This window comes from Olea europaea, chromosome 18 (assembly GCF_002742605.1).
Source record: "Olea europaea var. sylvestris chromosome 18, O_europaea_v1, whole genome shotgun sequence".
In the NCBI taxonomy this organism is placed as follows: domain Eukaryota; kingdom Viridiplantae; phylum Streptophyta; class Magnoliopsida; order Lamiales; family Oleaceae; genus Olea; species Olea europaea.
Window position 1 is genome coordinate 30,793,545 of NC_036254.1, and position 13,418 is coordinate 30,806,962.

The 13,418-nt window shown below is 31.2% G+C and overlaps 1 protein-coding gene across 3 annotated transcripts; it reads left to right on the top strand.

Moving 5' to 3' along the window:
• Positions 1–4,949: 4,949 nt before the first annotated feature.
• LOC111368141 (ribosomal RNA small subunit methyltransferase G) lies at positions 4,950–9,849 on the top strand. 3 transcript variants are annotated; one of them, XM_022989370.1, is made up of 8 exons: positions 4,951–5,230; positions 5,316–5,508; positions 5,636–5,745; positions 6,366–6,444; positions 6,548–6,615; positions 6,861–6,927; positions 7,413–7,499; positions 9,592–9,849. In XM_022989370.1, exons 1-8 carry the CDS (start codon positions 4,988–4,990, stop codon positions 9,594–9,596), a joined length of 852 nt encoding a protein of 283 aa, XP_022845138.1. In that variant the 5' UTR covers positions 4,951–4,987; the 3' UTR covers positions 9,597–9,849. The 3 variants fall into 3 exon arrangements, with proteins under 3 accessions (XP_022845137.1, XP_022845138.1, XP_022845136.1); XM_022989369.1 differs by lacking the exon at positions 9,592–9,849 and having other exon boundaries at positions 4,950–5,230; positions 5,319–5,508; positions 7,413–7,677; XM_022989368.1 differs by lacking the exon at positions 9,592–9,849 and having other exon boundaries at positions 7,413–7,677.
• The last annotated feature ends 3,569 nt before the right edge of the window (positions 9,850–13,418 follow it).

Here is a 13,418-nt window from a genome sequence, read left to right on the forward strand (position 1 = left end):
AAGAGAGAAGGAAAAAAGTAGAAAAGACACTTCTTTATGAGTGGCTTATATTATTTTAATTACTTATGACTTAAAGGCCCAACTCCAATAACTATATTTGAGTGGGTACTGCATATTCTAATTATCAACAAAAATAACTAGCAACTTTAAATTAAATTAATAAACTTTATTAATTGCATAAGTTTCAATGCTCACTAAATAATATTCCTTGCTACTATTACTTGAAGATCGATCATAAGTTTTATTAATTCATTAAAAATATATTTATAATCTTTATATCATAATACAGTAAAGGATTTTGCTACGTGTACATAAAGGATGACATAATGTAATGTGGAGGGAAAAGATTCATTGATAAAGTTGATTGTGTTTTAAACAGGTAAATGATAAACTGCCACGTGACATTATGGACAGCCCTATGTATGTGCTTATCTACTACTAGAAATTAGAAACTTAGCTATACACACTTCATGGCTCGCATGGGCCAGTGGTCCACAACATAATGTGCTTCTTCAATTTTTTTATTTTTAATAAATAAAAGCCATGCAATCTAATATCGTGATTTTTCAGCATAATGTAATGTGTTTAATTCTTCATATTCGAGATAATTGTTTTATTTTATTCCCCCCCCCCCCCCCCATTTTTTGTAAATATGTTGAAAGGTTAAGACATACTCAATTCGATCTATCTTTTCATTTCCCTATGAGTTATGTATCTATAAAGAGAAGGACAAAGTTTTCTAAATTCTAATCGATTAGGATGGCAAAATACTTTATATTAATATTCTCGTGAGTCAATTAACAATTTCGAAAATATATAACATCTGATATCTCGAATCTGTAAAACATAATGACTCACTCTTGTTTAAGCAAGAATCACATATTACATTTGGCACGCCGTATTAGAGTGAACAAGAATTTATCATAATTAATCTTTATCTAATGTTTGATGCAATTAGTAATTAGATTAAATTAATTCGGGATACTTATCCTCATTTAGTCAGAGTGTAAATAAATAATCAATACGTTTAAGAGGTGGACTTATATTGCATAATTTATTCACTATTTTATGAATTAATAAAAAATTAAATGAATTGGAATACATAAATTTACTCACAAGTAAATAAGAACTAAATTTCACTTACGAGACAACTTATAACAAAAAATTACTTGTAAACAAAAACTTAGTTATATGTAAATAATTATAAGAAATTAATTTTCAAGTAAAAATGCAACCTATGTTAGGGTGGTATTTATTAACTATTTATAAACACTCAAGTCACTTTTTATCCACACTTTGAGGAATTCACTTTGCCACTCATTTCTATCAATACGTAATTTAATTATTTATAAATACCTCCTAAACATAAACTAAAATTTTTATTTAAAATTTAGAATTTGCGTATAAGTAAAATGAATTATTTAGTTCACTTCTAAGTAAAAATATATTTTAATTAAAAATCACTTAATTATAAGTAAAAAATTTCCATGAGTTAAAAAAAAAAAAGTAACATACTGAAAAATGTCACTTATAAGAAAAATACACTAATAACTAAAAATTTGCTTATGAGTTGAAATTTATAAACAAAAAATAAGATAATATAATTTTTTTAAAATTTTTATTTTCAGTAGCTGGTATGGTTTTCTAATGAGGTGTACCACCAGTTTTGTATTAGAATAACATGTTCTAATACACCTTAATTGAGTACTTCCTAATTTCACTCCTCTTAATCTTATCCCCTATAGTATACGAAACAAGTCCTAAAAGCTTCCAAGTGATATATGTAGACCACCAACATCTTCTAAGTAATCATTGTAAAATCTCTTTGAAAACACAAGGAACCATTAAATGGAGTGAAGCACAAAAATATCATAAAATATTAATAGACCTTGTACAACTTGGTCGAGTAGACGTTCAACTTGAATGCATAATCGAGGCTAACTCGTGTGCCATGTTCAGAACGATAAGGAGGAGTACTATTTTCAATGGTCAATCCTTTTGTCCTAATTGAGTTCAATTGTGGACCATGTTGCACTTATAGATGACATGAAGAGATGACGTAACAGTTATAACATCATTGAAACATGCACGTCCTCCGTACAAAACCATTCATATAAAGGAGAGAGACGCCTAAAGTACTGCATATGGATCTAATGTCGAACATTCATCAACTACCGTATTTCATAGCTTCAATTCTTTCAAAATTTAACTAGGACGACGGAGCGAAAACAAGAAAAGGTCCATTGTTTCAAACACCAGGGCGGGCTATTTCAAAACATATGTATATATACACGAAATCTGTTCTAAAATAATCTTCACCAAACATTGGACTTAGTTGAAAATAGAATAATGTGAAATTATATACAAATAATATGAATTTATAGTACTGTATAAACTCTGCTGAGTTGGTGGGTGTCTCCTGGATAAAAACTTATCTTCTTGTACTAAATGCTTAAGAAATAAAATTGGAAACAAAAGAACACTTTATGCTGCTTCTTTTTCTTGATATATAAAAATACCAAAATAAAATAAAGGTCATAAAATAATTATGTTACAACTCAAAAGTAAAGCATCTAGTCATAAAATAATTATGTTGCAACTCAAAAGTAAAGCTTCTAGACATACTTTTATAGGTTTTCCTTTCTGGTTATATTCTGAACACAATTGAGTGAATTGATCAGTACATTAAAGGGCAAATAAGCCATCCAAATTTATGGCCTTTATTGAAACATATTTTGCTTTACATTTTTAGACCTCTGCCCAAGTCGAGAAAACGAAACTCAACTAAACAAAGTTGAACAATAGAGGATCACATGATGAAAATTCACAAAAAAATGTAGATGGTTTTCATTGATAAAGGCTGATTACGGAACTATAGTTCTATTTGACCTACATTTTTTCAAAAAATGATTTCTTAAGCAGTAATTTGACATCATTTTCACCATATATTCTTCAAGAAAATAATATTACATGCAAGGGAAGTGTTATAGGTACATAATTATCTACCTAATGGTGTTCATAATTACACGTGGCACTGGATCCAACCTTTAATTCAAATCTCACACTTACACATCAACAATCAGATAATTGCTACATCACATAATGGACACTATTATGTGCAATAATTATGTACAGTGGAATTTTCCTACATGCAAATAAAAAACCTTTCCTTATTTTTTAACTACACATTTCTCATCAATAAACTATTTAAAAATACATTCTTATGAAAATAATGTGGCTCAAACAAGGACTACATATATATGTTAAAAAAAATTGTGTTTGGTCAATGTGCGCCTTAAGAAAAATATGTGGACCAACTTGTTAGCCGGGCAATAGTGCAATTCTCTTCTACAAAACTTACCAACATCAAAACCAAGCCAAGCTAAAAATAAAGATAATGTAAGTATGAACTTGAGTTATGTTCCATTTTTAGAGGCCTATGCTAATTAGGAACAATGGTTGGAGAAAAGCATTGCTTAAAATCGATTTTTCTGAGGCAATATATTTATTGAAAATTTACGAAAGAGATCCTGTATTTCGGTTGTATTTACATTTTGCATATCTTATTTTACAAATTTACATTCTGCATATTATATTTTACTTATTGGAAAAAGAAAAAACGTGTTTTATGAAAAAATAGAATTGTTTAAATTTTGCTATTATAAGTAGCTAAAGAGGCCAAAATATCCTTAATTAAAAAGAATAAAACATACCCTGTATATTAATTTGAGAAGCAACAGTCACCTCACGGTGGCGTAGGTGGTTTAATTTTTGGCATTTTTTATTTTGTGGGACACACTCTTTTGTGAGCTATCTGATCGGGTTCTATGAACACAACTTTTGTACATTGAGAAAAATTCTATCAATTTATGTAACACTTTACGTATCGTTTGTTTAAATATTTTCTTGTTCTTTAAAAAATAATTGCTAGAACTTTATGATGTTTCATTAAATATTTTTTCTTTAAGATAAAATCTTTGAAAAATGTTGAGGCCCCACGATGGCCTACTCGTGTGATGTGAGACGGCTGTCAAAGATGGTGTAAAAAATTATGTACACCTAGCATGCTTCATTATCCTTTTTCTGTGAAGTTTAAACTTATCATCTTCATTTTATTTAAACTACAACTAATCGAAAAATAGAAAATAATTTTTCATGAATTAATGATGTGTTGGAAAAAAATAGCAAAAACTTAAAATTATTCCAACACTATTAATCGACAAATGGAAATGATTAATTATACATCATTTAATAAATAAATTATGTTCAGAGAATAACTTTAGAAAATCAAGTAAAATAATATATGGTATTTTTCATTATTTATAACTTTATACCATTTTGTAATTTAATAAAATTTCAAGAATTCATACATTTTTTTTAATCCTTTTTACAAGAAATTTTAAGAATGGAAGGTAAATACTAAAAAGAATAATATATAGTTCTGTGTGAAAAATGAAATTAGAAAATGTCAAGTTAATAGTGTTTTTAATATATTTAAATTAATAGAAAATTACTTTATGAAAAAGATATATGTAAAAGAGAAAATTAATTTTTTTTTCGATTAAAGAAATTATAAATTACAATTTTGAATAATAATAAGTGATATATAAAGTTTTGGAGCTCATTATTGGTCCAAAAAAATGAAAAATCTTACTGTTGGAGCATACAAATCTAAGGCATTGTGAGAGAGAAGTCAACAAGTGGGGCCCTTCAACGATAAAAATTCTTCTAATAATGCAAAAATAATGTGCATCAAACAGCTTCAAAATATGGGGCTCGGTTTGCTATTTATAATTAGGAAGTATTTAATCTGTTTAACAGTTTATAATGATAAATTTGTAAATATTTCTAATTTTTCTTGCAAGCTGAATTTTTTATTAATTAATTTTTTATTTATTTTTGAGGATAGTTGATGATAAATGGAGAGAAAAATTGTACATATATTGGAGCAGGTACGGTTGATTCAATCATCCCCAAGGCGCCAAATATGCTAATTTCCCTCAGCAGCCGAGTCTTCACTCTCCCGTCAACACTGTCTTTGGGAACATTCATCAAACACCTTCCAACTCCAAAATCATCTCTTCAATTCTACCCAATTTCAATCCATAAAGCCACCCGCGCACTCTTCTCCGCTGGAGGTGGTATCCACAGCACACATTTCGAGGGATTAACCTCGAACCAGAAACATCAAATTCATGTCTACATTGACTCACTTCTCCAATGGAATCAGGTAATATAACACTACATTTTGCATGTGTTCAATTTGCATTGGACTTGGGTTATGCTATTTTTTCCCCTTGTGTTGGGTGCATTAGAAGATGAATCTTACTGCGGTGAAAGAAGAAAATGAGGTGATGGAAAGGCACGTGGAGGATTCTTTGGCAATTATTGATCCTATTCGTACCTCGTATCTTTCTCATTGTGGAGAGTCTTCTGAAAATATGAGAGTTGTTGATGTTGGAAGTGGAGCAGGGCTTCCTGGATTAATCCTGGCCATTGCGTGCCCCGGTAAGTGTATTAATTTTTGTAATGTCTTGTGTCTATAAGTTATTTGTTCATATACTACTTTTCAATGTGCGGTCATATGGGAATATAAGAATACTAATAAGTGTTCTCTCTTGCCTCGAAATTATAGGTTGGAAGGTGACATTATTGGAATCTATGAATAAGCGATGTGTCTTCTTGGAGAATGTGGCTGGCCTCATTGGCTTGCCAAATGTTCAAGTTGTAAGAGACCGTGCTGAGGTATATTTTCACTGGAACATGAAATATGTATTTTTTTTTTTCTCTCATCCAGTTATTGATCTGCCAGTTCTTAAGATAGTTGGCATGGATGATCAGCTTGTTTAATGCTGGATTAAATTAGATGTGTGCCAGAGTTAACTTTGGGGCTTGACACTAGGGTTGGTATATATTGATGGAGACACGGGAACTGATGTTTAATAAGTTCTTAGATCTCTCGTAAGTTTTTGAATCGTATTTAAGTAGTCTTTTCACCTATATATATATATATATATATATATATATATAATATTTTCCAATATAAATGAATATTTAGGTTGTGTATTCAGTAAAATATATGCCAGGCGAAGAGCATTTTGTCAAATAGTTGCAAAATATCTTAAAGTTCATTATTGGTTTGTGTCCTTTAGTTGAAATGTCAGATCTCTAGTTGCGCTCAAGTGATGGTTTATTATCAATCAATTGCTTGTTTCTCTATTTCTTACTGTCTGTAATCGTCTTTTCTAACGAATTGTTGTTGGCATATACCTGAAATACTTCTATTGTATTTTTACTTATTATTTTGGATGTTTTACACATTTCCTCCAACAAATTATACGTACACACATATCTGAATAGGACAGTGTTTAGGACAAGAGGATGCCTTCAGAGAGAGCTTTGATGTTGCAGTTGCTAGAGCAGTTGCAGAAATGAGAATTCTAGGTACAAGTTATTTCTTCTTTCATGATCTAATGAGGGTGTATTCTCTGTAAATTTGAGCATCATATAACTCCCTTTGAACATTTGGTTCTTCTTTGGTATGCAGCTGAGTACTGTCTTCCTCTAGTCCGTGTGGGTGGTTTGTTTGCTGCTGCAAAGGGTCATGATCCCCAGGTTTGTTGCTATCAAAGTAATTTCTATAGATTATCAATTGCATGAGTACATACTCAGTTCTTTTTGTTTTCTTTCTTCAACCATTTTGCACATATTTGTGTATTTGGGTGGCGAATGTTTGTTTTCACACAGTTATGTGAGTACACATATATGTTGTATTTGTGTCTGTGTATAGATGTATACATGTGGAGGTGTATATTGCAGATATTTTCAGATAATAAGTTTTACTGTAAACAACATTCTAGGAGGAAGTTGCAAGAGCTGAAAGAGCTATCCGTTTGATGGGTGCTTCTCTTTTGCAAACGTGTTCTGGTATGTTGCTAATGATCTAATTTTAGATTATTTGTCTTGAATGCAAACAGTAACAAACTAAAATATCAGCAGTGGAAATCTGTTTGATGTTTCATTAGTTCCCTACTGTATTATCTTAAATTACCCAACTTTGCAATTTTCTGAAATGCATTTTTTTCTCTCGCTAAATATGTTGATATCAGAATTAACATGAGTAGGTAAACAAACTTCTGACCATTCTGTTAGTGTGTTCTCTCCCTGGAATCCCATGATAGCCAAAGAAAATCTAGGGCACTTGTAGTGAACTTCGTTTTGATATGACTGCTCTTTGTATTTGTTCATTAAAATGTGTTAACTGCACTAAGTAACAGTTAGGTTCCTACAGCTAGAGACTTGGTTTGCACCTCAATCCACCTGACTCATTCAAATGTAAACAAAGCCACAAAGCCTGCACTGCTGAAGTAACCTGTGTAAATAATTGATATTTCCTGTTGTTTTAATCCCAGTGGAATCACACAGCAAATATGGGCAAAGAACAGCAGTTATATGTCTAAAAGATGGTCCCACCCCAAAGAAATATCCTCGTGCTCCAGGTACTCCATCAAAATTACCGCTGTAAAATAGATTCTCAATTAGTCTACTTTGTAAGTTTTAGTTTTTTTACTTATCTATTGTCATTGTCGGCTTTATGCATGTAAAACTTGAATCTGCCCCTGTAGTTTGAGTAGAAAGCAAACAATGTAATTAATAAGCTAGTAGCTTTGTCCTTCAGCTGCTCTATTTTTTCCTGATTCCCCCACTCCCCCAATCATTTACACACATACAGCATACACAAGTTTTTTTCTTTTTGTCAAAAAAGGGATGGATTGGATGAATTAGTTATAATCAATCTGGAGGTCATGGGTTTGAGTCGTGGAAATGACATTTATACTTGCATGGGTAGTGCGGATATCTAACTGTTCTCTCTTCCCTGATACTGGCATCAACTCCAATTCGTTGTCTTTATTTTGACATGTCATTCTCCTTGTGATTTTTATTGTTATCATATATCTTATTGGAGTAAAATTATCTGATGTGAAGTCATTGGCTACGGATGTTTGTATTTCCATGTTCTTTTTGCAACTTATGGAGATAATTCCATTTTCTAACTCATGATGGTACGGAGTCAATGTCTTACTTAACACAGAATGCCCTGGGTTTGGTTCTCCAGACATTCGTGTTGCACTTATTTTGTGGTAATTGCACGTTTCCATATATTCCTTAAAATTTGCTTGCTTATATTTGTGTACTCTTGAAGTAGTTTAACTTACTTGAAACTCTGCTAAAACTATTGCATTCCCGACCAAAAACATAAAGAAGTTAGCTGAAGCAAATTTTATGAGTTCTCTGGTAAGTACAGATCTCTACGTTTAGTCCAAAGTCAGTCTTCAAAATTTTCTTTTGTGCCAAATGAGACTATTTGCTCTGATATTGCCGTGTTGTTGCTCTATTCCAGAGATGGCAATAAGGTAGCCCACGAAAGTGCGGTCTTTGCATGTCTGATAGATGACTCTTTCAGTTGGTTATATTGTACACCATTACTACCTTTTTTGATTTAATTCGCTGTTCGCAGCTATTTATTTTAACAGAAATCATTTGTTTCATTCAAAAAAAAAAAAAAAAAAAAAAAAAACAGCTATAAAACTATGCTATTTTTTTTTGGGACCCTTCACTTTCACGTGACTCCCACTTAAATTAACTATTCAAAATATCTAGTCTAGGCATTATTGAACAAATATTTTAATTACTTCTTACTGAAAAACTATGTTGCCTTATATATAGTGTTTTGAAATATTTACATTTCTTTATATCACAATAAAAATCCTAAAATAGGTATGTGTTTCATTTACTCAAACTTGGATATGTTTAGTTTGCAACCTATTTTGGTTCCATTTTGTTGGATGTGGAGGCTTGAGATTCAAAACTATAATAGACTATCAAGCTTGATAGAATAATATTGATTATTATGTGGTTTCATCCCATGTCCGCCAAGCATTATTAGTGACCATCGATTTCGTAATTATCTCATAATTGGAGCTATTTGAAGTTTTTCTCTATAATCTTAAATAACTTACGTGTAAATCTAAATTTTAAATCCTTTTATTATCCAAACCGTATATTTGGAATCCTTGATTCAACGATGACCCTACTTCTTTACCTCTTAATGTGATTGTTTATAAGCCCATCTCTAATTAGGTCCATTAATGGTATTATACTTTTTTGGCTGGGACAGCTTCTTATTGTTAGAAGTTTTACATCCTGGAGTGTACAACTTGCAATGTAGTACGTCCTTTCACCGAAGTTAATGCATTATTGAAAACTACTTTTAAGAAGTGGGTTTCTGGTTATGCTGAATTATATTTTTTTCTCTACTGGAAATGACTTGTCTCCTTTATCTTATTAAGATAACCAGTAGGCTTCCTGACAGTAGAGTGACATGACATATAATACTTGATTGGTTTTCGAACTTGTTTTATCTACTTTACTATTATTATTCTTGATTTTCAGAAAACAGCTCTACGTATAGTACTGTATTATGAAAGTTTATTGCTATAGTTGCATTTGTTGCTCTACTTATTGTTCATTTTGCACTATTCGAAGCATAAATTGTATGCTTTCTCTTCTCTATTATATGACATTTTGCAGATTGAGGCAATTATGTGTATGTGGATACAATTGCTGAAAATGGTCTCAAAACAGGTCCTTTAGTTTTTTCCCCTTCACTCAAGGCATCTTGAATCTGAGACTCGGACCATCGTCGATTATGTTTCTCAATTAAATTTTTGTGTACTATAAATGGTCTACTCTACACTATATGAAAGCAGGATCTGGTTAGTAGGCAGTTCAAATTTTCTGTTTTTCCTGTGGAATTTTAGGCTTCTCTTGGTGCACCTAATTTTGTCATCTAGTTATTGATGTCTGGTAATAGAGATTATTATGATGCCTTTCAATGGTTGCATAAAAAAGGGGGTAGACATTATTCATCTCTATATCAGCCTCTGTTGGTACGTTGTCGTTTTATCCTCCTAAATGCCCCTGGATAGTTCATCCCCCCTCTAAAAAAAATAAAATAAATTGTAATGGACTTTCGTTTTAAATGGTGAAAGAATTGGTGTACCTTACTAGCTCCATAGCCTCCAATAATAGTTCTCGTGAATGTACGAGCAACGTGTCCAGCACCAATAAATTTGAGGTCGACTGTGTGAATTTATCATAATCATCTTTTGGTGCTCAAGTTTGGAACTGATTATCAAGAAATATGGGTAGAATTATAGTTGAAATTGATTTTTTTGAGGGGAATGAATAGCTCAGTTGATAATGCGATGGTTGGAACAATAATTTGGAATATGCTTTTATGATGAAAATTTTGGGGAGCTTTTGAATTAATTTGAGCTGTTGAGATTGAGAGTGGAAGACAACTATTTTGCTTTTCTGAGAATACATTGCACTAATATTTTGTATAATAGTTACTATTGTTGCACCTTGCTAAGGCTATATACATAGTAAATTGTTCAATATGTCAAGGGGATTTAAAAGTTTTTGTTAAATCATCATGTGGCCTTGTGACAAACATCTTCCACTTTCAAATTTTTGGGTACTGATTCAAGTTGGAAAACAAAATCTAGTTTCATAAAGTTAGATATATGAGTGTTGTATGATAAGTTAACGGAGATTTAGATGTTGTTAGCATTGTGTTGACCGGTTATGTTACTATTGAGTACTTGTAGAATTGTATAGTAGTGTGCATTGTTAATATTGTGTAGAATGGTTGTGCAATTATGATTGTTTTTGCCCTTATATTCTTCTTTTATTACTACTTGATGGGGCATATCCCGTAATTTACCTCCTTCACAAAGCTTTAGGAACGGAGCGGTGGGGGCCCTCAAGGTGTTCAACCTTTTTTTTTATGTGCTAAATATAGATCGTTCACTTGCATGAGAACAAATGAAGTTAGAATATTGCCGTGATCTACCACCCAATTTACTTACCAAAAACACATTGTATAAACTGGGCATGGTTTCTTGCCTAATGAACCATGTTTGGAATTATTATTTTTAAATATATAATTTAAATGTTTTGAATTCGTCATGTGTCCGTGCTAGTTTGAGTAGTCAAATTGATATATTCTTGTATTTCTTCCACACTAAACAATTTAATCTAACTCGGATTGCATTGTACAAGTCATATAATTTTAAGGTTATGCTACATGTATATTATGAAGACCATAATGTTCATGTAGAATTATGCCAAATTTAATTACCTTGTGTCTTTAAACTTAAAGGGTGTTTGACATTCATTTTCATGAAAAAAATGAATTTTAGAATAATATATTGATGGAGAATGTGTGTAAGTATAATATTATTTTAATGAAAAACATATATTATAATAAAAATGAGAATCAAATAGGACCTTAGTAAATTTGTTGAGTATTCCCTATTAAACATGTTGTGTCATTTAGACTTCAACGGAGGATCTAGAGTTATACATTCTTAGGGTTGCTATGTGGCATAACAATATTAATTTGTAAATTAATGAACATCCCTTAGTGGTAACCTAAGTATCTTGGTAAGTCACTTTTTCGATTTTCGAGTACATTATGGGTGGTATGTTTGGAAGTTAATTTTCATTGAAAATTACTTGGACCGCATTTGCAAGTTTTTATCAAGATTATTTAGTTAAGAAAGTAATTATTTCCCCCCAAAATGTGTTCGAATATGACTCTCTTTTTATTAAGTGAAGAAACAAAAAGAATTAATTATTAGGGATAGACCAATCGGTAAATTCATAATTTGGCAAAATATATATAATAATAGAATTTTTAAAATACTTTAGTGTCCAGTGGAAATATAGTTAAATTCATACAATTTTAGAATATACATTAAGGAACTTTTCACAGACTACAGCTGCTTTTTTCAATTCTAATTTCTTCGAAAAATATGCATCTTTGTACTCAAATCTCTATATTTTTTCACATTACATAAAATGTAATTACTTAAGGGGAGCATTCTCCCTACCAATATTTTTGACAAACAGTTTTGATACTGAATTTAAATTAATCTTACGATATGGATGATTTAATTAAAATCCTTAGAAATTTAAAAATGGAAAACCCACAACGCTCCGACCCCCACAATCTATGTTTCCCGTGTCCTCTCTATGACTCTCTTCAAATTGATACAAGAAACGGGTCTTGAAATGGCAATCCATTTACATCCCACTATTTGCATTAATGCTCACCTAAAACCGATATTACCCCCCCCCCCCCCTTTTTTTTAATCATGCCCTAGTTTGAGCCACATTATTGGAATGAAAATACATTTTTGAATAGTATATTGATGAGAAATGTATGGTTAAAAAATAAGGAAATATTTGGATTTACGTGTAATATTAATTTATTAAAGAATGTGTGGTTGAAATGATGTTAAATCATCGTTGAAGAATGTATTTTTTTCAAATAATATGGCTCAAACAAGGCCTATATATAGTCAACAATCTTTCGTTCTAGATTTGGAAGTTAAATGATATAGCCATCACAAATTTTTAGGGTAAATTAGAGCATCACATCAAAACTTGTAGTTGATATAAATTCTGGGATGTATTCAAAGTTATAGATATGAATTCATATATTCCGGTTAAAAATTCTTTATTAATTTAGATTTGACATTGCAAGAATTCAATCCTGGAGGCTAGAAGTTTCGAGGAGGCAAATGGTCCACTAGAGAAATAGCTATCTTGAAATACTCTCGACTTCAAAGTGTCGAATAATCCATAGAAATTATGACTAAAATACTCATAAATTTATTAAAAGAATAGACTAATTCATGAATAACATAATCTTCACCGACGTCAAAGTATTCTCTGTTCAAAACCCTCAAGTCTCTCCCTCACCACCCTTGTAAGATTCCCTACAAAACGATAGTGTTAAACGAGTGAGTGTCCCAAGGTGTGTAGTAATTTACTTGAGTAGTATTGTGAGCTAATACGGGCCAAGAAATTGAAACAGTTGCTAACAAAATCAAACCTTATGGAGAAATCGATTAAAAAATAGTTACGGGATGGTATAAATTGAGAGTTTGAATAAGGGAATAGGAGTATAAGCTGAACGGTAATAAGGGGAGTGGGAATGTGTCGTGGAGTTTTCCATTTTTAAATTTCGAAGGATTTTAATTAAATCATCTACAGCATTAGATCAATTTAAATTAACGGTCGAGATTTTTTTGTGAAAATTATTTGTCAAAAGTATTGGTAGGAGGAACGCTCCCATTACTTAAATTTATGATGTTGTAAAGACTTATTTTAGAGAAATGGTTGTAAAATACACTGATATCTAAATCATGATTATCCTCGAGAAACGATTTCAAAAACTTTTGAATAATTTCTTTGACAATCAATTATTCCATTAGAATAATGCTTTACAATCTCATTGGAATTACAACCCACAATTTAGATAGCGCTAGATAATAAAATGGAAA